Here is a 24,439-nt window from a genome sequence, read left to right as displayed (position 1 = left end):
ACAGAGCGGCGCGTGGCGGGTGCGGGTGTGTGGGTGCGCGAGCGCAGCGCAGAAACGCGCAGCGAAGCGAGTAGGCGAGTAGGCGAGTAGGCCGGCGGGCGAGTCATGGAGCGGGAGCGGGAGCGGGAGCGGGCCGGGGATTGGAACGCGAGCGGCGGGCGCGGGAAGCCGGGGTCACGTGGGTGCTGGCTAGGCACGTGAGAGGGGCCACGCGACGCGTTTGTATGGTCACGTGTATGGTGTCACATCCAACGGGTTTGATGGTCACGTGATGTTGTATCGCAGTTGACGGGGATCACGTGTCCATTTGCCACGTGTTCTCGTGGCTCGCGATCCCGGAGTTTCCACGTGTGTGGGCGCGCCTTCCAGTCACGTGCGGTATCACCTGCCCCTCCAAAACCGCATCGCCGCCCGCTTACAACCTCCCCGGCCTCTGCCACCACGGCTCCAACCATGTCCGACGACCTTCGCCGTGCACTACTCGAAAAGCTGGGCAAGGCCGACGCCCAGCTGGGCGCGGCCTCGCAGCCCGCTCCCGCGGCGCCCGCTCCCGCAGGGCTCCCTACCTGGCACGACTTCTTTCAGCAGAACGCCCGCGTGCAGATAGGCGACCGCGGCCTCGATTTCAATACCTACTTCTCGCTGCCCGCCGCGTCAGAGCTCGCGGACCCCTCCAACACCACTTCCGTGCCCATATTTATTTTCCACCACGGCGCTGGGTCCTCCGGGCTCAGCTTCGCCCCACTCGCCAAGGCCCTGCACGAGCAGCTGGACGGCCGGTGCGGCTCCTTCGCCTTCGACGCTAGGGGCCACGGCCTCACCGCGCCCGTCGACGCCGCGGCGCACCCCGCGGACTACAGCCTCGACGCCTTCGTGCGCGACTTCCGGGAGCTTATCGCGTGGTTCCACCACACTCATCTGCAGGCGCTCCCAGCCTCGCCCACCTTCACGCTTGTCATCACGGGCCACAGCCTTGGAGGCAGCATATGCACCAACGTCTTCCCGAGCCTCGACCCTGCGCTGCGCACAAAAGTCGCCGGCCTCGCGATGCTCGACATCGTCGAGGAGGCCGCCATCCTCGCCCTCAGCAAGGTCGACTCTTTCCTCAGCAACACGCCCAACGTCTTCCCCAGCTATGCAAACGCGATAGACTGGCACGTAAAAAGAGGCCTCTCGCGCCTCAGGTCAAGCGCCGAGATCGTCGTCCCCAGTCTATTTGTGCCCACGTCCTCCGGTAAGGTCGTGCGCAGAACCAATCTGCAGATCTTCAAGCCGTTCTGGGATACCTGGTTCCAGTCGCTCTCTCGCAGGTTTGTAGCTCTGCCCACTAGCAAGCTTCTGATTCTTGCCGGCAACGACAACCTGGACCGCGAGCTCATGATAGGGCAGATGCAAGGTAAATTTCAGCTGGTAGTCTTTCAAGAGTCCGGCCACTTCATTGAGGAGGACGCTCCTGTCAAGACCGCCATAACCCTCGTAGACTTCTGGAGGCGCAACGACACCAAGAGTGTTGTTATCAAGACAAACTGGACTAAAAAGGCCAACACCTAACCGCTTAAAACTGCATACATAGATTGGCCCTTAACTGCGTCACTAAATCTACTCAACAGACATAATGTCCAGTTCGCAGGCATCCTTGCCTTCGCACTGCTCAACCACTTGGTCGATCTTCTTCGACGCCCAAGCGAAACGAGGGTTTATCAAGAATGGCCTCAAATCGAAACGGTTGTCATCGGGGGAGTACTGCTCAGCGTGGTAGCTTGGTGTGATCACTGTCTGCTTGTGCCTGTTAATAGCGTAGAAGAAGAAGAACCGCTTTACCTTCTCCGCAACCTGCGCAGGGCTTAGCCTTGGAGTCCACTCGTGCAGCAGTTTCAGGAACATCGAATAAGGCCCGCATTTTTCAACTTTTCTCAAGTATCCAAAGATGCTTAGCTCCTCATATGTCATCCCCATGTCAATCTCGTCCGACTGCACGTAATCCTTCGTGGTGGGCTCCAGCTCAGCAGTTGGCGTCGCGCTCACGAACTCATCCAAAATTGGCATATCGAACGCCTTTGAAGCATACGATATGAACTTCTTCAAGTCCGTTTTAGAAATACCGCCAATTGGGTTGATATCTGCTGAGGAACAGTCATACTTTGTCAGATATCCTCTCAGACATTCATCTACGTTGGCGCTTCCCAACACCAGCAAACTTCCGCCGTTAGGAATGCGGCGAACCCATGGCAGCAACTGTGCGAAAAGGTATGCCAAAACCATACGCAAGCGAGCCTGGATATTTTGCAGAGCCAGATTCTCTACCTGGGAGCCGCCAAATATCTTATAAATGGGTTTTTTCCCTGTTGTGATTTCAAAGAGGCTCACAACGCTGCTGACCACATTGTCCATATTAAAGTCCACATGGTACGAGGAAATGACCTTGGCAAGTTCACGGGCCCTGGATCTGGTATCCTTCGAAGAATTTGTTGTACCCATGAAGCAGGTGTGGAACAAGCAGCTCGCTAGGTCCTGCGGAGTGGCGGGTACCCACTCTGGGTCCTTGCGCGCCAGTTTGCGTGCATCGGCAAGCACCTGTTCATTGCCCTCCTTGCACTCTTGTACTACCAGTCGGCACATGGAGTGGACAATAACAGCCGTGGCGCAAGAATCGATTCCGCCGGACAATGGCAAGAAAAAACCAGTACCATTGCAACGCCTCAAGTAGTCCCATAGCCAGCAAGCGGGGCCCAAGGCGATTTCTTCTTCTGGGGTGTGATAGTGAAACTCCCTTGCCTTGGCAGGCGAAATCTTGGGATTGAAACGGTTGCCCATTGGAGCCAATTCCTCTTCGAGATCAATTCTCTGGAATACCACTTTCGACTCAGCAGCCTGTAGCCCACGGGAAATGATAGAGGCTCTGTGGTTTCTGACCTCCTCCAAGTCAACAGCGGCAGTGACAACCTCCACGTCTTTCAAAGAAAACTGGCTTCCTTGGGCTACTATTTTGCCGTTGACAGCAATCAGGGCACAACCGTCGTAGTACAAACGGTCTCCATCACACCCACGTTGATTGGCGTACAGATAAACGCCGCCGCAACGTCTTGTGGCGCTGGTGATGAGTTCCAACCTTCTGTTAAGTTTTCTCAATTCGTGGTGAGAACCAGAGGAGTTAGTTATGATTTCAACGCCGTCCAAGGACATCGCAATGTGGGGCGATTGGGGTGTGAAAAGTTCTTCGCAGGTTTCGGCGCCTATGCAGGTATCCAACGTCCGAATTACAGCATCCCCAAATGGTACTATCCGCTGTCCCGTGATCTTCTGAATCAATGGAGGTAGCAGAAATTCCTCAACCTGTGTTGCCTTCATCCAAGGCGTGAAGAACCGCATCTCACGATAATTGCCATCGTTAGCTAGCCATATCTTAGGTCTAATGAACAGAATGCGGCCATCAAAAGATAGCAGACGACAGTTGTAACGGACATTCTTATGCAAAACAGGCATCCCTATGTCCAGTAAAATGCCGCGAGTATCTTCCCGCTTGATAATCTGCGCATACATTTCCCAACAATGTAGATATAGATCGTTTTCCAAAAAGTGGTCCAGGCATCCATATCCAGACACTTCGAGTTCAGGGCCAACACGAAGCCGTGCGCCTCTCTCCTTGGCAATTCTGATGGATTCCAGAATCCGATCCCTGTTGCCCTCGAAATCGAGCGCCCATTGATTCAAGTTACAAGTTGCAACCGTAACGAGGTGTGACATTACTGCTGTATTCTCAGCTGTGTCAACGAATTGTTCCTTATCTTGGATTGAAGTTTTCAAAGGTTCAAATTTCAACGATGAGCAAAATTGAACTCCCTAGTTGAAGATGATTCTGTCTGTGAAATCCTTTAATACATACACACAACGATTTCGGAACATCGCAAACCTCCTAAAGCTTCAATGCTAATCTGCATAAATACAAGTATATTCGAGATGTCAATCAACTAAGTTCTGGACTCATAGGTGGCGGCCAGTCGCTCCTGAAGGTGCTGCGCAGCAGTGATTGTTGGAGGAGCCGCTCCATTTCCAGCAGAAGCCACTAGTTCACTAGGAACAGGAGTTAGCAATGTGGAGTTCTCGGGGTGAACGAAGAAGACGATTGAGTAACGGTCAGATTCGCGTGATTCCCCAGGAGAGAATTTGACCCTGTGGACCGTGCTCTTCAGTACACCATTAGTCCAGTAGGAAAGAAGATCGCCGAAATTGACCACAAGCGGTGGTGCTTTACCCTCGTACTTGGAGCGAACGAAAGGAACCTCGGTCCAGCCGTCGTTATTTTCCGGGTCACCAGTCTGGAGCTGCAAGCCTTGCTGCCCCTCGCGTTGGAATAAAAGTGTGAGAGAGCCATAGTCCGTGTGTGCGCCGGCCCTGATGGTTGGGTCGTAGTCAAGGGTCGCGTCCAAATCCTCTCTTATCAAAGGATAACGCAACATCCGGAAAACGCAGCCGCTTGGCTTGTCAGGGCGGTGCTTGCTAGTGAAAAACTCAGGGTCTTCGACCTGCAGCCCTCTTGTCATCACCTCTAAAATCCTAGCAGCAGTTGCATGCAGTTTTTGCGTAGTACGAGAAATGAGCTCCTGCTTGGATTGGAAAAACGTTGGGACATCGTTTTTGCTGCCGCTGGTGCGCTGAGAGTCGGTGTTTTCTTTGCCCATGTATTCGTCTTCATTTATATTGAATTGGCCCGTTTTGAAGTTGATAAATCCAAAGTTGTAGCCCTCTTTGAAATCACGGGCCTTGCGGGGGTCTAGCTGCTCATTCGTGAAATGCGTGTAGCCAATATTGTTTTTGTTGATGCTATACTGGCTTTTTACGTCGTCTGGAGTTTCCTCAAAGAACTGCTTGGAGAGGGTGAATAAGATGTCAACTTCTTCCTGCGTGAAATCATGGCCTTCAACAAATAGGAAGCCCTGCTCTCTAGCAGCTTCGAGCAGCGTATCGCTGATGCTTTCGATTGGCTCAGAAATGTCCACTACCTTCAGGACCTTAGACATGGCTTTATGGCAGTCTTTCAAAGAAGGTTTCTCGAGTTGGGACCATCTTAATCTAGATAAGCATCAATTTCTCTGCAGGAAATTGGGCATTGTGACCCTGTTTACATGGCGCAGATAGCGATTTTCGTTTATTAGGACATGTGACAAGGCTCCGAATACCATAAAGAAGCTGGAGAGAGTTTCTGCCCCAGGCACGAAAAGGAGCCTAAGATTATTGGAATTGCTATAGGAATGGTACGGAAAACCGTTCTCCTCCTTGTTTAAGCCGGATTGTGTGAGCAGTATTGCGGTCGGGTTAGTGGTCATTTTTGACTGGTAAACGAAGTTACCAAGTCTGCTCAGTTTTTATGAAAAATAAAGGTATAACTCTGGCCCGCGTTCGATGACTTGAAAGGGTTGTCTTGAGATTTTTGGCATACCCTGATTCAACAAAGTGTATCAACGCCTGCGATTTTTGTCTTCGCTCCACTTTTTTCCTTGACATATGCGCCTAGAAAGCGTGAATTTGTCGAACTGTCCCCGGCACCGAGGACATGAGTTCGCAATTGTCACTGGCAGTTCTTTAAGGTTCTTTCTTTCGTTTTTGGAATCTCGTACTAATCAACGTGCTGACTTATCCCTCGGCATCGATTCAAAAAAAATCCGTTAGTTTTATTGAGCGCAAAAGAGTTCGCCTGGCGCCAAGCGTTACGACAAATGCATCTTAGACCTTGTTCTTCACAACATACAGCTTGCTCGTGAAGTGTCTCAAAATTGAGCATTGCTTTCACAAATAGACGGTGTACCGCCAGATGCCAAGAACGACGCCTGAGGTTATGTTTGTCGGCTGAATAGAAGGGAAGCTCCCGTTGCTTGTAGCCAGTGAGAATTCACTGTTGGGTTTGAATCAAGTTAGGTTAGCAAAGCTAATACAGACCCAGCTGGTATCTGGGGCGTACCTGTCGCGGCAATTCCGTCAGCTCACTGTGGTACTGAGCTGCAAAATTACTACCATAGATGAGTAATATACATGCTGCTCAGTTTGCTAACTTTGCTAAAGCTTTTGTATTGCACGTTCGCGATCATTGACTCGTCAACCCGTGCTTATTTTTTCTCAACTCCGCGTTCATTATTCCAACGGCACTACTGGAATTCGTTGTTGAAAGAAGAGTGGTGTGGTAGTCCTCGTTCTTTTATCCTTGTTTTGTTATTCTATTCGCGGGGGCTTCGTTTATATCTCAGAATTTTGCCCAAATGCATTCTTTCGAACTTTCAAAGGATAGCCGCCAAGGTTAAAGAATGACACTTTGTACGAGTAATCGCATAGCGCTATGAAGCATGCGAACTTACTAACCGCAGTACTTCAATAACACGAGCCCAGAGATGGCATTCAAGCTTAGAATGATAAACTTGGCAGTATTATTTGTTTCAAGACGCAGTGGCCGAGCTCCTGTAAACTCTTGCTCTCCACATAAGGCTTCACTTCGACTATGCGAATAAAAAGCAGCAATTGCGCAATTGCAATTGTATTGCTAGGCCTATTGCGTCAAAAAATATACGGTACATAACTTCATCCTCCGTACACACCGCTAAACACTTCCCTGATCTCTTCAACCGTGAATTTCTCAAACAAGCAAAGCTGTAGTAGAATTCTACTCTTCTCGGGGTTTAGGTAACCGGAAGCAACAATATTGAAAAAGTCCTTGCCCTTGGGCTTTGGAAGATTGGCTTTGGGGATCATGCCATCCATCGATCTTTTTGAGTATACGACAGGAATTCGCAGGTCCAGCACTTTGTCATTTACGATCGCTGGCAAGGAACCAGCACCCAAAGTAGCGATAACCATACCCTCACAGTGCTGCGAAACGAGCTCAATGAGAGCGGGGCTTATGGACTGATGCGCGTACACAATGTGCACCGTTGGGAAGGTCGTTCTTGAAATTAGGGTTTTGTCAAGGCTCAATTGCAGCTTGAATTTGTGGCATACCATTGGCTTAACAGGGGGGTAGTAGTAGTGGATTTCGTTGTTGACGAAGTTGCCCAGGTAGCCTTGTCTGACATTGAAGGAGTCCAACGTGTTGGCATTAGTCTTGGTTATATAATAACCTGCAGAGATCTGGTCGTTGAGAGACACCAATACACCACGACCACGAGACTGTTTGTCTGCCGCAATGCAAATGGCCTGGTAGAGGTTCATGGGACCGTCCGCTGAAATACTCGTGGATGGTCTCATGGAGCCCACGAACACGATTGGAACATCCCCGGAGTCGATTGTGCTTTCGATGAAGAAAGTGGTCTCGGCCAAAGTGTCAGTACCATGCGTGATGACAATGCCGTCAAATGTCTGTAGAGCAGAGGAGACACCAGCGTAAATTTTGAGAAGGACGCTCTCGTTGATTTCTTTCGAGTCCACATTGCATAGCTGCTCGTAGTCAATCTCGCAAATACCCGAAATATCTGGGACCGCTTGTAACAACTGCTGAATCGTTAAGTCAACGTGGTAGTCAGCCGTGTCCGACGAGGAAGCGCCTTTGGAAGCAATTGTTCCTCCAGTGCCAAAAATTTTTATTTTGGGAAGTCTTCTAGGAGCAGACTTTTCATCGATTTTGTGGTCATCATTGCAGCATGCATGGAGGGTGAATTGAGAAGATTCCAAATCTGAACAAATTGTGTTGATTTCGATGTCTTCGTTGGGCATTGTGTTTCTTCGCGTTAGTCTTTCTTGAAGTCATCGCATCATAATTAAATTAAACTTAAAAATATTTGTCAAAAACTTGTGCACACGAAATGATCAACGGTCAACAAAAATGTCGAGAAAACGGCATTAGGTCATTAAATTTACTTATCCGAATATTTAAGAGGCTCTATGGTCTATTTTCTCACCATAATGGGACTAGCCCCTCCCAGTCATGTCTTCTTCTCCTTTCCCAGTAGCTCTGCGGCCCTTGAATGAAAACCCATTGCTTCTCTGACAAGCGCTTGAAGTACTGGGGCTGAACATCCTTGCTCTCTTGGCGCCTGACACGCTGTTCTTGCTCAAGCTCAAGTTTGAGCTTCTCAGCTTCGTCGACGTGACCCTTCTCGTAGAGCCGCAGATCGGGTCTCATTCTTGAGTCAGTGATAGGAATTTGGCTCTGTTCAATCTCAGTTATTTCATTCAAGTTGGCGGTGAATTTAGTGAAACCGTACTTCTTCTCCTGATTGGGAACCAGCTCGCCAATTTCCCATATTGTCTCGCCGTTCTGAGAGTTCACAATACTTTTAGTCCAGTGACCTTTCAACAGGCCGACCTGCTTCGAACCACTGTGGATGACTATAGACAAGTCTTCGGAACGACCACTGAACATCCCTGCAGCTTTGAAAGCAACCCTAGCCTTCATATTATGTGATGAAACGACTTCCATGTGGTTTGCAGGTTCAATATATCTTTCGCCGGCGAAAAGGTTTTTGAGGATAGTGTTTGGTTGAGACCAAACATAGCGCTCGCCAATAGACTTGATGGTGAGTTTAATTTCACCTTCATTCACAAACTCAATTGATTTTCCCCAAAACTTTTGAACCGGCGAAACAGAGTATGATATCTCCCAAAGATCGTGGTCTACATGAAATGCAAATATCTGAGGCTTGTGGGACACCTTCTCTGCTATCAATCTCATTCCCTTGTCTTCGCGCACAAGCTCGAAAGTTTCGCCTAATAGCGGGTTAAATGGTTTCCGTAGAGCCCGAACTTTGCTCCGATGCATAGATAGGTACGAACACGCGAATGCCACAACTTGGGCCATGCGGCTGACCTCGTCAGCAGTGGAAGCTGCCTTGTTCAGTAACTCAGAATATTCAAAAGTTTCCGACAGCATTTGTAGTATCGTAATAGGTTCATTAGAGGTAATGGGCATTGAAATAGCCGTCAAGTCCTTTCCAACATTCTTTCTCAAAAACGACAGAAGGCTAGGCGGAGTAGCGGCGGCTTCTGGTACGTCGTCACGCCGCTTCACGCAAGTTGGCCCCGGAAGAGGATATAGGTCACCTCCAGTGGAAGCTGGAGCGCTCTTCTGAACGAACTCTGTGTCATATTTAGAGGAGGCATCATCATCGTTATCATAAGGCTTCTCAGTTGTATCTTTCTGCGACAACTTTAAGGCATTTACGCCCTCTTCGTCATTCAGCATAATCACACCGGTGTCGGACTCGGGAGACAGGTTATCGTCTTCAGCATCATAGAACTCATCGCTAAAAATTGAAGGGTTTTCGGAACTTGAATTTCTTTGTACCGCGCTTGAACTTGTCTCCATCCATTGTTGTACCAGCTCCTCGATTTCACTGATTTCTTTATAAAGCGCGTGTTTATGAGGTGAACTGGGCAAAATTTCTTCATGACCATCCGCTGCTGAATTCAAACCTTCTTGAGAGGCGTTCTTATGTTTGCCAAAAAAGTTGGATACTGACGTCATTGACGAAGTCCGCGAAGCAGAGCTGTTGTGACTACCAGATCTAGGCGTCCTTGTCTCTATTGGAGCGTAAAGCAGAGACTTGGTTTTACAAAAGTTAAGCTTCTTCCCAATCAACTTGAGATGAGCCAAAATGCTGGAGGGATCTAACTGGTCTTGGGTTTGAGAATTTGTGTGTTTTTCCTCTTTTTTGTAACAGTCTTGTAGCGCCTGGATCCACTCGCCCCACGAAGCTTCATCTTTGGCCTTTAAAACCCAGAGTTCCATTCCAGAGTCGATGACAATGAGTCTCGTCATTTTGTTTGCACTGACAGTGGCCAAAGGGATGATGATCTCGCCCCTGCATACGTTATTGTGCTCGTTTAGGTAGTAGGACAGGGCTTTGTACTTCAAATCAAGCTTGAAAAACCGCTTTGTGAATCCTTGTAGCTTCTTTCTCCTTTTTTTGAGCATGTAGCCTTGTAAGATACGGCCTTGTTTGACACGCACAAGTTGAGAGCGAGACCGGTGAACTGGAACGTCAAGATCTTGTGTCTTATTTGCTACACTCATTAGGATTTTCTTTTTCGCAGTCTTTGACGCGGTGTTGTCGAGAACAAACGCATAATACCCGTCTTCATCTGCCTGTAATGACCCCTCAATGAGATCATTTCCCGAAATAGTTCCTAACCATTGCACTTGTCTGAAACCCTGGGCAATCAATTTCTTGTCCAGTGGAATATCCTGAGTCAAGTGTTGTACTGCCGCAATTGACTTCGAACGTTGCCTTGTAGCGAACTCTTCTAGCGAGGAGTTGCTCCGATTGATAGCATAATCGAGCAACGCCTTGGTGTCTGGGGCAATGTGGACGCTCCCTACGCCTCCATTGGACTTGCTAGGGGAGTGTGGACTGGCATCAGAGCTGGAAGCACCGCTGTCTCTTTCGAAGGCGTCGTCGTTGATCGTGGTTCGACGCTTGTATATCCCTGCGTCTACAGACCGTTTCAATGGCTTCAGCTGATACGTTATAGTATCACCCTGCTGAACTTTCAGCCAACGGACCACGAACGAACGATTCTGAACGTCAATTGCTTCCATTTCCTGCTCAGGAGTGCTGATTGGCCGTGTTTTTCGGGTACTTGGCCCACGTCAATTATTATTTTCAACAGTCTTTTTTTTAGTGATGTGACTTTACTGCCCTCCGGGAGCCTCACGTGCGAATGCAAGCGGACGGCCTACTAAGAACCCTACAGTCTTGTTCCGCATCCGCTGGTCAATTTTGAATATCACTTTTGATCTTCTTGACACTTCTAGAGGTCCTGCTCTCGACGCTTGCAGTCCCATCAACGAGTTGTTAGAGTGCTGCACAAGGATACCACTATGGAAAACCCCTACGAACAGGTTCACCAGAACATCCTATCACGGATCATCAACAATGTGGAGCGTCTGAACGAGAGTGTTGTGACGCTCAACCAGGAGCTGCAGCATATAAATGCGCGTAACAGCAACCTGGAGATAATGGGCCAGATGTGCGAGAACTACCACAAGAGCGTGCAGTTCAACATGAGCGCCACGGGTCACAAGCAGTCACCGCTGTAAGTCCCTGCGTTCTGCTGATAACAAAAATCTTATTACTTCTGGTCATAGCACTTGCAACTATGTATAATATACACTATTCAGCACACGGTTCGGCGCAAGTCCCACGAATGTTCTTCTATATCATCCTAACCAGCGCGGCCCCTTATTCCTGGCCTGGAATCATGTTGTATCTCTTCTTGAGTGTTACTCTCTGTCTGGAGTACTTGTCGTCTGGAGAAAATCTTGCTGGGTGCGCAGACTTGGTGATCTCGCCATCCTCAGTGGTCTTCTTCAAGGTGTAGATACGCTTGCCGTCAGGGCCCAAAGTGTACATCAAATGCATGCTGCCTAGTTTATGGTGTTCGAGCTGTTGGTTTGTTAGACTAGATGAGCTGCGATGGCGTGGAAAATTTTCTATGCTTGCCGATGAAGTGTTGATGTCATTATAGACGTCGGTCAATTATTCTTTTCTTCACTCCCTTCGTTCAAAAATACAAATATTAGCTCTCTGACTTGGAAAGTCCGTTTCAGACGGGAGCGAAGTTCCGCATGTCTAGCGCCTTTGATGATCTTTTCTCTGCCTTCAAGGGTGGGAATGAATCCAGCAGTAATACCAAACCCAAAGGTGAAAGCCTAGCCGGCGCCCGTTTGCCTTTGACAGGGGAAGCTAGCCGCAAGGATGCGGATGCAGATTTAGACGCCTTCTTTGGATCGAAGACAAGCAATGCCACCTCTGGGACCGCCAGAGATGAGTTTGACTTGGCGTTCGACATGCTTAATGGACCAGTTGCTTCGCGGCTCGCAGCCCCGGATGTCGACCTTGTCGAGCCAAAACCTCAGCCTGTCGTCGACGAAGTTAAGGACATGGAAATTGCGAGGCTCATGTCTCTCGGACTTGACTGGGACAAGGCTGCTGAGTATTATGAGCGTGGCATACTGTATGAGCAGGTCGTAGATCGCCAAAAGAGACGAACTGCGCGTACTGAAAGGCCTCTGAGGACCAGTCCTCAGAGCAGCCAATTACGAGAAGAGGAGTCTGACCTCTTTTCTGTTGCATCAAACTGGCTTAACAAGGGTCGCACTTTCTTGGACTCGAAGCTCAAGCAAGTTCAGACTGAGTATAGTGATCGTTCTTTTTCGGACTACATCTCCTCGAGATCGGGGTCTAACGCATCTCCGCCGTGGCTGAAAGAAAGCGGGAGCTACCATTTGCAAGTATCCTCAGATCGCGGAAAGCAGAAAGTCACGACACAGTTCAAGGACCTCAAAATAGAAGAGGAGACGCATTTTGGACCCAGAGCGAATTCCCCTGTGCCATCTACAAAATCCCCTGCAGTTTCAGTTGCATCAGCTTCACACCCTGTGTATTCCGAAACTCCAGGAGACAAAAGTGAAGCGCCTCCAAATCCGAGCCCGGTACAAGATAATGACCTGTTGATAGATTTTGAGGCGCCAGCTCTCAAAACTAGCAATGTCCCCGCTACCTATTCTCCGAACTTAACTGAGCTTGAGAGGCATAGTTTCGAAGAATTCAAAGAAAAAGGTGCCAACTCCTTCCGCACTGGCGATTATCACGCAGCATTCCAAAACTACGAAAAGTCCCTCAACAGCCTTCCTCTGACACATCCATTGCGTGTTGTATCGTTCTCCAACATCATCATATGCCGCCTCAAAGTTGGAGAGTATCGTGAGGCCCTATCTGACGCTTCAAGTGCCCTCAAGCTCATTCCACAAGGCTCTATGAATTCAAACATTCCCAATTTGAACCCGCCAAAGACATACAAGGAGTTCTGGTCAAAGATAATGAACAATAAGGCTGTAGCCTTCGAACGCGTGGAAAACTATGAAAAAGCTCTTGAAACTTATCAACAGCTAATTGAAGCGGGCGTTACGTCCTCCAAGGTCTTGGAGGCTCGAAGACAGTGCCAAAAGGCTATTGCGCTTGAAAAGAAACCTGTTTCTGTGGCAAGAAAGTCAGAAACTTCGATACCAAAGGCCGCGGTAACAAAGAAACCCAGCGGCCGCCCGGCAAAAGTCACTCTTGAGAATCCTTCCGAGAAACTGGCGCGAGTCCAAGATATAAACAAGAAAGAGAAAGATTTAGAAGCACAAAGATTTCTGCTTCATGACGAGGTAAGCAGTCTAATTCAGGAATGGTGTGAAGGCCACGATGACAACCTACGGGAGCTTCTTGCACGATTCCACACGATCGTGGATTGGGTCAATTGGAAGGAGGTCTCAACAGCAGATTTAGTTGTGCCGAAAAAGGCGAAGGTGATCTACTTGAAGGCTGTTGCTAAGACGCATCCGGACAAGATTCAAGATTCTTGGCCTTTGAAGAGGAAGATGATCGCAGAAAACGTGTTCATTGTCTTAAGTAAGGCCTGGGAAACGTTCAAAGAAAAAAACCAGCTTTCCTAAAATGTCATGAAATAGTTTTTAAACTCTATTTACCTAAGTTCTATAAAGCTGGCCGGCTACGCCAAGCCTATTTTTTTGGGCCTCAGCTCTCGTATCGTTTAGAGTACAGCCCGAGAGCTTTAATAGGGAACAAGAATTTGTAACTTGGATATTCGATAGCGCAAGAGTGGTTGAAAACTCCCTCGACATCCTCGAACTTCCACTCTCCAGAAGGCAGCTGCCTTTTCTTCAACAAAGCAATACCTCTGTCAATCACATCCCGATTGGGGTATTTCGCCAGAAGAAGTCCTATTAAAGCCCACGCGGTTTGTACCACCTGTGAGTTGTCAGCTTCAACATAAGTGTGGAGTTCGCTTGACTTCATCGACTCACTCCATCCTCCATCAGAACGTTGTCTAGAAGCGAAAAAATCACAGCCCTTGCGAACAACTTCCGAGTTTTCGTAATTCTCACCCACTGTATACAAGGCCTCTAGCGCAAACATGCCGGCATAAGTAAAACAAACGCCCCAGCACCCATACCAGCTGCCGTCAGGGTTCTGGACCCTTTTGATGTACTGAATTGCAATTTCAATAGCCTTGGTTATTTCGTCTTTACGATAGTTGTAGTACTTGGCGAAATACGTCAACCCCAAAACTGATGAGTCTGTACATTCGACATAAGGGAACTCAACCATAATATTTCCGAAGACCTCGGCAGGGTTCAGTTTCTCTAGCGCGGTCGTAGCCTTGATTTTTTCATATGTTGCAAAAGAGCCATATTCGAAGGACCCTGTGTTCTGAAGGCCTAACAAAATATCAACTGCCTTGTAGAGACGCTCATCAGATATTTCGCCCCTTAGATAAGTAAACTTTGGTGAATTTCTAACCATGATAATAGCTTTAACTGCTTCCGCAGTACAGTCAGACACAGTATACCCTTGTGTCTTGGTGGAGAATGGCCAAGCCCCAACTCTCTTGTCCCTGAAGCTTCCAGGTTCACACTCAGTGTCGAATTGAGATCGACATAAAAATTTGTAGGCTTTTTCAATAGTGTCACGGAACTCAGGAAGCTCAGCCAAGCCAGCCACAAAGTAGTACTGTATTGCAAATGCGCAATCCCAGACTTGCACGCCGTTTGTTCCCATCACTGTCATACCTTGCGGGCCCATGAATAGTACTTCCTGAAAACCGTCAACAAAACGCTTAAATTCATAGGAATCGCGGCCTTCTTCGATGAGCGTCACGACTGCACAAAAAGCCATGCTAACTGGAGCAATGCATAAGTAGTCAGTATTTTTTATCTCCTTCTTGATCAGCTCGTAAACTTTACGGTTGCTGTACTTCAAAAACCAATTGGGCTTCAAGTAATTTTCATAGAGTGTTAGTGCGACGTTTGCTATATTCAACAGCTTAGTATGTGGATAATACAAGTCAACACCACCCACGGTATTTTTGTGCTTCGAAAAGTCAATGCTCTCAAAAGGCTTGACGTAGATCTCTTTTCTAATCTCTTGAAGCAGTGGCGTCAATTCGCAACAGTACTTAGCCGCTGAGAGGTAGCCTAGTGCTTGATAGACAGCCCTTGTGTGGACCCACCACCTTCCCGGGTGGATTGGTAGGGCGTATGGCAAAAGCCATAACTCGGGAGGAGCAGGATTGACTCCTTCCCACCTGTACAAATTCAATATTGAGAGCCAAGCCTTACCCCAGTGAGGAGCACCAATCGCACCGCCCAGCCTATGCAAAGTCTTCCTTGCCCGTTGGCAGACAATATGGTCTGCTTCAAGGCCAAGTAATCTCAATATCACATAGTTTATAGCAGTACCAAATGTCGTGGATTTGTCCACTTCATGAAGGCCCCATCCACCATCAACGGGGTGTGCAGAGTTAACAATGTATCTTATTATCTCTATTTTAATATGCTCGGGTACTGGAATACGAGCGCAGTAGAGAGTGGCGACGTAACCGATTGTCAAAAACATTGGACCCTTGTATTGGCACGGGAAGATCCCTGTGTCTTCTTGGAGAAGAGAAAAGAACTGCGCACCATTGAACGCAGCGTCCCCGGCTGTAAATTCATCACATTTACTACTCCTGAGAGGCTCCGGCGCCTCGAAATCGGGGTTCTGAAGAAGGTACTTCACATACGAGGATTGAGGATCAGCCTTTGCCTCTTCTTCTGATAAGTACTCCCACTTTTCACTTCCAAGCTCATCTGTTCTCAATCTCCAGAGTGTTTTGTCAGTTGTTGGAAGCCCAAGCTCATCAGCGTAAAGCTTCATAGCTGCTTCTGGATTCTTGCTTCAATTAGTTTGACGAAGTTTCTCTCTTTTGAACTTAAACGAGTTTCTTGTCAAAAGTGAAGGCAATGGATAAATTTATAGAAAGAGGCCGCTTCGCCTTCGTATATCCTGTGGTACTGATATGTGGGCTAGTGGTGCATTTGCTGGCTAATGGTTCTACGCTCCAGCATCAAAAAGATACCTATTATCTTCTTTCGCCAAACAACGTTATTAACCTTGTGTTTGCATACAAGGGCAACTTAATATGGACCATTTTGTTCGTATCGCTAGCGGCATATCAGATTAAAATACGTGTATCGAGGTCTGACCTCTTACCAAGAGATGCAAGAACAACCTATCCAGCAAGATGGCATCGATTAGGCAAGGAATATGCGGTCAAAATTATTTTGAAGAATTTACTGCTATACGTAATATTCTTTGTGATAGACTGCGTGTTTGTATGGACTGGAGGTTCCTGTTCCTCTAGTGCTACTAAATCTGCGGAGCGATGTCGCAAGGAAGGCGGGAAGTGGGAAAATGGATTTGACATCAGCGGTCACTTCTGCTTTTTGACCAATGTGAGTCTGATATTGTGGCTTGAGCTATCTTCGATACAAAAGTACCTTAACTCGGATGAGCGAACGCCCTCTAAACTGTGGCGCGTTTTGTTGTATTCAAATGTTTCTGTTCTTGTAATCTGGGCGTTTGTTCTGTCAGTGACTGCTATTTACTACCACACAACGCTCGAGAAGATATTGGGGCTTTTGATGGGTTACATCTGTCCGGTAATTATGTACTGGCTTGTACCTAGCCACACTGCATTGCGCCAATTACTTTACTAGAGACTCAATTCTATCGGGTAGGGAAACCACTGGCCCCAACATTTGGGCATTCCAACTAACATTCTCATGAGGAATACAGGAACAGGCAATTACGTCGGTTGCATCCAACTTTAGTTTCACAAAACACCCAAGCTTTTCGATGTGAAACGATACTGATGTACACGAGGGGTCTATCTCCAACTGTGATATGGCCTCTTTCTTTTCCGTCCTGCGAAATATTTGTGTTTTAACAGAAATGCTCAACAGAGATTTGTAAACTTTCTTTGCAAATGTGTAGATTTCTGACTGATTCGCTAGCAAACCGTTTGACCTCACCTGTTGAAACATTTGCTCAACCCCGACATAGGATGGCACTGTGTGACGGAAAATATTCCAGTAACTGTTTTTGGGGTTTTGCTTGAACAAAATATAGTAGGGAGGTTCGAATGAGCGCTCCAGTTCATTGAATAATTCCAGCCTTAGGCCTAGCATTTTCCGTTTTATATTAATCTCATCTTCTTCGGTGCCCTCAAGGTCACTCGGATCCACAACGGGAAATGTGCTTATCCCTAACATCCTGTAGATGTTCTCGATTTGGACCTTCTGAACGAGCTCTTCGTGAGCTCGGGACTGTGCAGCTCGCTTCCGCTTAGAAGGCGATGTCAAAATATCTGTTTCTATAAGATCTGCAACAGCACTGTCAAAGAACTTGTGCTCGACCGGCACCTGAGTTTTGAGAACCCATTCTGACTCTGGAATGTCGGGAGAGAGGTTACTGAGCTGCGCGGCTGAGCTCTTAAGTGGCCTTTTTTTTGGTGATGAATAAGGAGTCTGGGGAAAGCTGTCGGTTTCCTTAAATATCTTTTGAGAGAGCGTGTGCTTTAGCTCAGGGTTTTTCTGGAATAGGCCCTCGAACTCCACTGGGACCTCGCTTACGCCTTTCTTCTGAGCCTGCAGCTCGTCCTCTAGAACCCTGCATTTGTTTTTCAGCTGCAAAACTTTTGACCAGTTTCCGTGTCAGTAGCTTTGAAAAACGAGGCCTAACGTCTACGTAACTTACTTTCAGCATTCAACGAATTGATATACTGATCATTGTCCTCTTCTTCGACCATCTTGTTTATCAAAGGCTATTAAAACCTTGAAATACGCGTCTCCAGAAAATAATATTAATTAAGCTAATTAGCCATTTTCTCGATCTCATCACTCTTTATAAGCTCTACGAAAGACGCAGAATCAGGGGAATATATAGCTCTGCTCGCAGCAAAGAATGCGACTTTGTGAGCGGCATTGACACTGCTGACAAGTTGCAAACAGGGGTGCTGGTAGGCTAGGCGTGCACCCAACTCACTCAGTTTAGCACGAAGTCCCACTTTCATCAAATCCCTTAGGAGTCTCACCTTGCGGTCGAAACATCTTTTCTTGAGTACCAAGATGTGGAAAAGGGCGGCTGGAAGAAAGGTAAACTTATTCGTGGCCGGGGGGGTTTGCGCATGTGGGGTGTGGTTACCTACAAGCGGACCGGGCCTCAATAAGACCAGGTTATCCATACCATGGACCTTGGTGTAAAGGTCCTGTTCCAGCTTGAGCTTTGTTTGAAAATAGTTACTCACAGTACTCAAGAGTGAGCTGTTGAAGCTGGTGACAACAACTATCTTTTTTCTTGTACCGCGTGCCTTGCGCTGGCAGAACTCTTGGGCCAAGGTGAGGTTCAACTCATAATCCACATAATGGCGGGGGATACTTGATTTCCTCTCCTGATGCCGGGTTGATCCTAGAGCAGAAACCAAGGTGCCAACGTCCCCCAAGGAAGGAAATTCCCAGTGCGAAATACCTTCCAAACCTTGCCCTTGCGGTATCAACCCTCGTTTCATTGGCTGCTCCCCAAACACGTCGGTGAGTAGAGCCGGCCATCTTTGTGAGTCTGTGTCGATCACACAGATAACATTAATGTTGAGCTTCACCATCAATGCGTGCCCGCAGGTATCTCCGTGTGGGTCGCGAGAATTTTCATAGACGAGCTTGAAGGAGAAGCTTTGCAGCTGCAATATTATTTCGCGGCCTGGACAATTGTGCGTACTAGCCAGCTCATACATTGCTGCATTCCTCTCGAGCGTGCAATCCCGTGAAATGCCGCCTTTACCGCAAATCAAGTCGAACCCTTTGCAGCGAACCGTGTGCTCCCACGAGGCATCGAGCCCGTCCAAGGGCATGCCCTCGACTGCGATGGGTCTACGCGCCAAGCAGTAGAGGTTTTTTGTTACCTCGATGGATTTTCTTCTCACGAGAATATTGCACAAAGGTGATTTCGGTTTTTTGACAAAGATATTGTGTTTTGTGAACCGCTCTAGGTCTGCGGGATATAGGCTGTCCACCTTGCTCTGCAGATCGTTGGTCGCATTGAGGTAGATCCAGGGCTGTGCCAAATTTGCGAGTATCAAGCTCCCTGTGAGCCCTGTTGCGCCTAGGATCAAAACGTTGTCTGTCACGCGCTGTGTCGATAGGCTCACCATGCCGTCTGCCAGATCATCCGTAGAACGTACCGGCGATGGCTGCCGCGGCCAGATCAGAATCTGGTCATGCCTGATAGCATTCTGGCGATGAATTGGTGTCTCTTGCCGCGGCTTAAAGATACTCCCGCTCTTTCCCTTTAGCCGCTGCAGAGGGCTGCTGTTCGTCGTAGGAGGGTTTTCTGGGTCCACGCCCACGCATGTAGTGCCCATAACCTTAAGCCCAGCGGTGCAATATCGAGGGAGGTGCTGTCAACAGTAAATGGATCAAATCCTCTTGACGTGAGCCGCTTTTATGCCTGATTCCGCTCCAAAACGACGAATATTCTCATTTTTGTGACGCGGCATGATGGTTACGTTTCCCTATATTGCACTGTGTTCGTCTGAAAGTTCATACAAGCGGATTTAGCTCAGATGGGAGAGCGCCAGACTGAAGTCAACTTCGGTCAATTTGAAATCTGGAGGTCCTGTGTTCGATCCACAGAATTCGCATTTATTTTTTTGGTTTTTTTTGACTGATATAGATAACAAAACGTATCGGCACCGCGTGCAGATGAGAAGTAGCAAGTGCATCCAAAACACCTTGAATTTCAAACCTATATAGCAATCACACCTGTATGTAGCTTTTTATGGGGCAACAAATCAAACGAGTCTTCTTCACTCGCCCTCTTCTTGCAAATGACGGGAAGGGTGTCGGCTCCACCCTCTTGGACGAGGATCTTCCGGGACCACGCACTCAGGCGGTCGTCGTCGAGAAAGAGCTCGTAGTCGAGTTTGGTCAAGCACCACCTTTCCATGGTGGAAATGTCCTTGGACGAGAGTCCGCTGATGCGCTGCCACGAGCTCATGGAAAAGGTCTGGTCATTCAGGAACTTGTGGGCCAGAATAAGGCAGCACAGGTACACGCGTTTGGAACACCTCGAGAACTCGGGCAGGTTGGTGATGGAGTCCAGCTTGTAGGTGTAGAGCTTGTGAAAGTAGTAAATGGACAGCAGCACGACCTTTTTGGAGCACTTGGAGCGCTTGAGCACCTCGGTGAGGAACAGCACCAAGTGCTGCTTGGAGTTGTTCACCCGGTGATTGGAGAACTTGGAGGTCAGGGCGGAGAGCAGCGTGGCGATCTGGTTGATCAGCGCGGACTGCCTAACCCAGGTTCTCGCGGGCGCCAGGGCGGGGCTTGGGCGGTCGGCGAGCGCGTCCGGGGTATGGGGCGGCGGCGAGGGCGGCGCGGCGAATTGGGCGCACGCGAAGTCGCCCTTCGGGGTGACTTGCTGCATGGCGCGAGCGGGTTTGCGAAGCGCGTGGGCGGAGACAGGCAGGCTGAGAGCGCGCTCTGGTCGCGTCTTGGCGCTTTCCTAACACACGAGCTACCGGGATCTAGAACACGACGCACATGCGGGGCAGTGGCGGCGGAGCGTGTTCTGGGCGTGCGAGGCTAATGTCAAATATCAAACTTCAAAAAACGAGGGCGCGGCCGGGCGGCGGCGAGGCGTGCGGTTCCCGGGGCGATGCAGGGCGTGTACAGCGCGCGAGCGTCGGCGATGCAAAATCTGTGCCAGCTGGCTGGCGTGTGGCGGTCTGTCCGTGAGTCTGGGTGCTGCGGCGGCGTGCGCGGGCGTTCCAGACGCTAAGCTTGTTGTAATAGAGGCGGAAACCTCTGCCGTTTCTCTCCTAATGTGTTCGGAACTATCCCGCAGACTAAGCTGGCTTGGGATCTGTCCTTAAACGTACCGACGCCTTCACGCACTCCTTCCTCCTGGCTCCCAGAGCCTTCTGATATATATATCTTGAGCCTCAGCTTCTCCTAGCTTATTTAACCTCGAGGCCCCCGCCGTACAGGCGTATCTTCTCCTTGAAATGAAGACTAATGCCATACAATATGAGTCAAGAAATAAAGTTTTTCCGAACTGCCCTCGGAACGCCCAGAAAGCGCCCTGGGCAGTGACTCACAACGCATTCCGAGGGCTCATCCGCGATGAGCCATACGCTATATACCTTTAGGACAACTAACAGAGAGACAGTGTGACGGTGGCGCCGAGGAGCCCGTGAAGTGCTAGGCGACGGTTGTGCCGTGCGGCTGTAAAGAGCCGGGGGCGAGGGCGTTGGGACGGACAACGGAGCCGAGGGTCGCGAGCGACGAGGGCCGTAGTCACGTGGACGCGCCGTAGTGACGCGGAAGAAGCCGTGGTTGTGCGGGGCGACGGGCCGGATTGCACGTGGCCGAGGAAGGCGTGGCACGTGATGCACGTCGCTTTTCGCGCACGTGACTGGCACACAGCGAGGCACGTGATTGGTGCGTCACGCACTCGTCGCTGTCACGCGCTACCGCGCGGCCACGCGCTGGTCCGCGCCGGCTCGCGCTCTCCGCGCTCTCACGCCAGCGCCACCGGTAGCTGGAAGCTCACGCAGAACATCGGTTTCGTCGGAGCCACCTTCCGCACCAGGTGGAACTCCAGCGACGTGAACGGCAGCACGTCCTCGGACGTGCCCATGATCTGCAGCACGCGGCGGTGCACGCGGCGGTGCAGCTCCGCCATGCTGGGCTCGGGCTGCTCCTCGTGGTCGTACTTCTCGAAGCAGTGGCAATGGATCCACGGCAGTTGGAACTCTGGCAGGGCCTTCACGTGCTCGGCCAGCTCCGGGTGTCTCGAGTACAGCCCCACGAACTCGTCCAGGAACGTCAGCGCGCTGTCCGGCAGGTTCATCACGTAGTGGTGGTAGAACGGTGGGATGGCCACCTCGCGCGGCGCCGTGCGCTTGGTCTCTCCGGTTTGCGGGTCCTTGTAGCGGCGCCCTCCGGGGATCGTCACGGCGCCGCCGCTGCTGCGGCGCCATTCCTGCAGCAGACGCGGGCTCTCGCGGATGAACTCGCGCCCATCGTAGTTGAATGGCTGCACGAAGCCCGCGACCTTGTTTTCCGCGATGTTGTGCTGCAGGTACTTGAAGCTCTCAGGGTTCAGGTCGTTGGCCAGCATCGCGACGTGCTTTTTGCCCGCGGGCACCGCGAAGGGTCCCACGCCGGCGAACACGTCGCCCACGACCTGGCCGGGCTGGAACTTCTGGATCAGCCGATCGTGCTCTGTGTGCAGCCTAGAGTTCCAGTAGACCTTGCTGAAGTCGAACTTGAAGACGCAGTTTGACTCGCGCTGCTCCACCACCAGGTCCTCCTTGCCCGCCAGCACCTGCATCTGGAAGGTCCTGAACTTGGTCGCGATCGAGTCCACCTTGTCGACCACGGTCTCTATCTTGCTGTTTTTGTCGAGGATGACCTGTCCTATCAGCTTGCCGTAGGGCTTGTACTCGTTCCTCAGGTTAATATGTGCTATGTGGCCCGTAGCGGTGAATCCGGACTGAATCTCGTCCAGGAACTGCTCAGGCAGGATCGCGCGGAAGATCTCTTCGGGCTTCCAGAAGTCGTAGTCCATAACGTACTCGTACGGCCGAATTTCGCCCCCGTTCGCCTCCAAAAACTCGAGCGCCTCAGCAGGAAGTTTCTCCTTGGCCTCTTCCACGCTGCTCACGCTGTCTGTCAGCAAGACGCCCTTCTTGATGTGATTGTCGTTGGCTGGTGTAGGTTTCTTCAAAGGTGGCTCAGAGTCCGGATTTTCGAGCTTCACGACCCTTGAGACCCTTGGGAGCCTCAGAACTTCGTTCTTGAACTTATTCGAAAACAGACTGATGTTTTTGGGCTCCGGGAAATGGACCACCACCATTGGCACTCGTGTTACGAAAAACGACCGGTCCAACTCCGTCATGTTTCTGTTGACGGGTGGCTGATACTTGAACATGCCAGCGGTTCCTGAAGCTGCTGCGTTGCTCATCTTGGTCAATTGGGTCAGCAGGCGCCTTCTAGCTTGCATGCAATACACGTCTGCGCCGAGCGATCTTACGCGATGAGCTCAAATTTTCGATGGACACCAAATTACCCGTATATAATTACCAGTGTGCTTCATATAGTACCTGAGCACCTGCAAGGATCCAGGGAGCTTCTCCTCAAGTGGCCTCTAATATGGCTCGAATTAATTGTGATTTCGGGTACTTACCCCTTCTATCGACGTCCTTAGGACCGCGCTATCCTCGGTTATTGGAGACGGGTTAACATCTGAACTCAAAAAAACCCAATAACAGAAGAAAGTAGTTAGAGGTTCCATCAGCCCATCTGTTTAAGAGCCCATATTGAGCTTTTGAAACTGCTTGGCAGCGCTACAATCGCCTTGTTTCCCTCCTTTGTCACCGACAGAGCAGATCTCAATGTCATTAATAACGTACGTAATGAAAATTTGAAGATATAGACTAGTACTACTAGTAGCAGCGATGAGCTCCAGAAGTTCACTTCTTACCCACTCACAACAAACAGCAAGCATGCCCGCGGATGTTATTAGCGTGCGCAAAGTGCAGGAGGGGTTCCAATTTGTGAACAGCTTGGCGTCAGAGGGTGAAAGTGATGTTGAAATGTCGGACGACGAGAAGGTTGAAAAATCAGCAGAGGCTAACGATGGCGCAATCGTAACACCTGGTGAGCTGGTAACAGACGATCCTATTTGGATGCGTGGACACGGTACATACTTTTTGGAGAACAAGACCTATGCGTCGGTGGCAGGAACTGTCTCAAGGGTAAATAGACTGCTCTCTGTGGTGCCGCTGCGGGGGCGGTACGCCCCAGAAACAGGAGACCACATCATTGGAAGAATTGCTGAGGTCGGGAACAGGAGATGGAAGGTCGATATTGGAGCCAAACAGCATGCTGTGCTGATGTTAGGGTCCGTGAACCTTCCCGGTGGTGTTCTTAGAAGAAAATCTGAGTCCGATGAACTACAGATGAGAAACTTTTTGAAAGAGGGAGATCTTTTGAATGCAGAGGTTCAGTCGCTTTTCCAAGATGGAAGCGCCTCTTTACACACTAGATCGCTAAAATACGGAAAGTTGAGAAACGGAGTCTTCCTACAGGTACCCAGCCCGCTTATAGTGCGCTCTAAAAACCACACGCACAACCTGCCAGGTAACGTTACTGTTATTCTCGGAGTAAACGGTTTTATATGGCTGCGGAAAACCTCCGAACTGGACACCGCCAATAATAGCTCAGCGGTGGTAGGTAAAAACGCCGCAACGCTTTCAGGCGCTAGCGGAGAGTTCAAACCAGGCAACAACTCGGTGAGTATTACGAGATTGGAGGAAGAGTCATCGTGGGAGATTTACTCTGATAAAAATGACCACATCTCGGACGTCATGAGAAAGACTATCACTCGATACTCCAACGTCATCAAAGCTTTAGCTCATTGCGAGATAGGGATTACAGAGGCGAGGGTAGTAGCCGCATACGAGGCAAGTATGGCTTACAGCCAGATTGGTTCCCTTATCGACAAGGAAAATATGGAGGCTATTGGCCAAGATGTCATCAACGCGGAAAGGATGAGAGGAAATGCGTAGT

General features: G+C 49.5%; 15 protein-coding genes and 1 non-coding gene across 16 annotated transcripts; 6 read left to right on the top strand and 10 right to left on the bottom strand.

Moving 5' to 3' along the window:
• Positions 1-453: 453 nt before the first annotated feature.
• On the top strand, positions 454-1,551 carry PPE1 (phosphoprotein phosphatase methylesterase 1; the record flags this gene model as incomplete). Its single annotated transcript, XM_002556462.1, has 1 exon — positions 454-1,551. One exon carries the CDS (start codon positions 454-456, stop codon positions 1,549-1,551), a length of 1,098 nt encoding a protein of 365 aa, XP_002556508.1.
• Positions 1,552-1,599: 48 nt separating this feature from the next.
• On the bottom strand, positions 1,600-3,744 carry QNS1 (glutamine-dependent NAD(+) synthetase; the record flags this gene model as incomplete). Its single annotated transcript, XM_002556461.1, has 1 exon — positions 1,600-3,744. The coding sequence occupies one exon, from the start codon at positions 3,742-3,744 to the stop codon at positions 1,600-1,602; it is 2,145 nt and encodes a 714-aa protein (XP_002556507.1).
• Positions 3,745-3,968: 224 nt separating this feature from the next.
• Positions 3,969-5,018, bottom strand: KLTH0H14982g (KLTH0H14982p; the record flags this gene model as incomplete). The annotated part of the gene is made up of 1 exon (XM_002556460.1): positions 3,969-5,018. One exon carries the CDS (start codon positions 5,016-5,018, stop codon positions 3,969-3,971), a length of 1,050 nt encoding a protein of 349 aa, XP_002556506.1.
• Positions 5,019-6,567: 1,549 nt separating this feature from the next.
• Positions 6,568-7,695, bottom strand: ASP1 (asparaginase ASP1; the record flags this gene model as incomplete). Its single annotated transcript, XM_002556459.1, has 1 exon — positions 6,568-7,695. The coding sequence occupies one exon, from the start codon at positions 7,693-7,695 to the stop codon at positions 6,568-6,570; it is 1,128 nt and encodes a 375-aa protein (XP_002556505.1).
• A 181-nt stretch (positions 7,696-7,876) lies between these two features.
• Positions 7,877-10,519, bottom strand: OSH3 (oxysterol-binding protein related protein OSH3; the record flags this gene model as incomplete). Its single annotated transcript, XM_002556458.1, has 1 exon — positions 7,877-10,519. The coding sequence occupies one exon, from the start codon at positions 10,517-10,519 to the stop codon at positions 7,877-7,879; it is 2,643 nt and encodes an 880-aa protein (XP_002556504.1).
• A 282-nt stretch (positions 10,520-10,801) lies between these two features.
• DAD4 (Dad4p) lies at positions 10,802-11,020 on the top strand (the record flags this gene model as incomplete). Its single annotated transcript, XM_002556457.1, has 1 exon — positions 10,802-11,020. The coding sequence occupies one exon, from the start codon at positions 10,802-10,804 to the stop codon at positions 11,018-11,020; it is 219 nt and encodes a 72-aa protein (XP_002556503.1).
• A 142-nt stretch (positions 11,021-11,162) lies between these two features.
• On the bottom strand, positions 11,163-11,342 carry NOP10 (snoRNP complex protein NOP10; the record flags this gene model as incomplete). The annotated part of the gene is made up of 1 exon (XM_002556456.1): positions 11,163-11,342. The coding sequence occupies one exon, from the start codon at positions 11,340-11,342 to the stop codon at positions 11,163-11,165; it is 180 nt and encodes a 59-aa protein (XP_002556502.1).
• A 206-nt stretch (positions 11,343-11,548) lies between these two features.
• Positions 11,549-13,420, top strand: SWA2 (auxilin-like protein SWA2; the record flags this gene model as incomplete). Its single annotated transcript, XM_002556455.1, has 1 exon — positions 11,549-13,420. One exon carries the CDS (start codon positions 11,549-11,551, stop codon positions 13,418-13,420), a length of 1,872 nt encoding a protein of 623 aa, XP_002556501.1.
• Positions 13,421-13,502: 82 nt separating this feature from the next.
• ERG7 (lanosterol synthase ERG7) lies at positions 13,503-15,683 on the bottom strand (the record flags this gene model as incomplete). The annotated part of the gene is made up of 1 exon (XM_002556454.1): positions 13,503-15,683. One exon carries the CDS (start codon positions 15,681-15,683, stop codon positions 13,503-13,505), a length of 2,181 nt encoding a protein of 726 aa, XP_002556500.1.
• An 86-nt stretch (positions 15,684-15,769) lies between these two features.
• On the top strand, positions 15,770-16,525 carry YFT2 (Yft2p; the record flags this gene model as incomplete). The annotated part of the gene is made up of 1 exon (XM_002556453.1): positions 15,770-16,525. One exon carries the CDS (start codon positions 15,770-15,772, stop codon positions 16,523-16,525), a length of 756 nt encoding a protein of 251 aa, XP_002556499.1.
• On the bottom strand, positions 16,514-17,616 carry MCM21 (Mcm21p; the record flags this gene model as incomplete). Its single annotated transcript, XM_002556452.1, has 2 exons — positions 16,514-17,502; positions 17,565-17,616. 2 exons carry the CDS (start codon positions 17,614-17,616, stop codon positions 16,514-16,516), a joined length of 1,041 nt encoding a protein of 346 aa, XP_002556498.1.
• A 63-nt stretch (positions 17,617-17,679) lies between these two features.
• On the bottom strand, positions 17,680-19,224 carry HIM1 (Him1p; the record flags this gene model as incomplete). The annotated part of the gene is made up of 1 exon (XM_002556451.1): positions 17,680-19,224. One exon carries the CDS (start codon positions 19,222-19,224, stop codon positions 17,680-17,682), a length of 1,545 nt encoding a protein of 514 aa, XP_002556497.1.
• Positions 19,225-19,410: 186 nt separating this feature from the next.
• Positions 19,411-19,503, top strand: KLTH0H14762r. Its single transcript has 2 exons — positions 19,411-19,447; positions 19,468-19,503. It is a non-coding gene; the product is annotated as a tRNA-Phe (tRNA).
• Positions 19,504-19,607: 104 nt separating this feature from the next.
• On the bottom strand, positions 19,608-20,288 carry PCL5 (Pcl5p; the record flags this gene model as incomplete). The annotated part of the gene is made up of 1 exon (XM_002556450.1): positions 19,608-20,288. The coding sequence occupies one exon, from the start codon at positions 20,286-20,288 to the stop codon at positions 19,608-19,610; it is 681 nt and encodes a 226-aa protein (XP_002556496.1).
• A 1,095-nt stretch (positions 20,289-21,383) lies between these two features.
• Positions 21,384-22,871, bottom strand: TRM5 (tRNA (guanine) methyltransferase; the record flags this gene model as incomplete). The annotated part of the gene is made up of 1 exon (XM_002556449.1): positions 21,384-22,871. One exon carries the CDS (start codon positions 22,869-22,871, stop codon positions 21,384-21,386), a length of 1,488 nt encoding a protein of 495 aa, XP_002556495.1.
• A 454-nt stretch (positions 22,872-23,325) lies between these two features.
• RRP4 (exosome non-catalytic core subunit RRP4) lies at positions 23,326-24,438 on the top strand (the record flags this gene model as incomplete). The annotated part of the gene is made up of 1 exon (XM_002556448.1): positions 23,326-24,438. The coding sequence occupies one exon, from the start codon at positions 23,326-23,328 to the stop codon at positions 24,436-24,438; it is 1,113 nt and encodes a 370-aa protein (XP_002556494.1).
• Position 24,439: the final 1 nt, after the last annotated feature.

Source organism: Lachancea thermotolerans, assembly GCF_000142805.1.
Source record: "Lachancea thermotolerans CBS 6340 chromosome H complete sequence".
Taxonomy (NCBI): domain Eukaryota; kingdom Fungi; phylum Ascomycota; class Saccharomycetes; order Saccharomycetales; family Saccharomycetaceae; genus Lachancea; species Lachancea thermotolerans.
The sequence above is the reverse complement of the archived record's forward strand: the minus strand, read 5'-3'. Positions and strand labels throughout refer to the sequence as shown.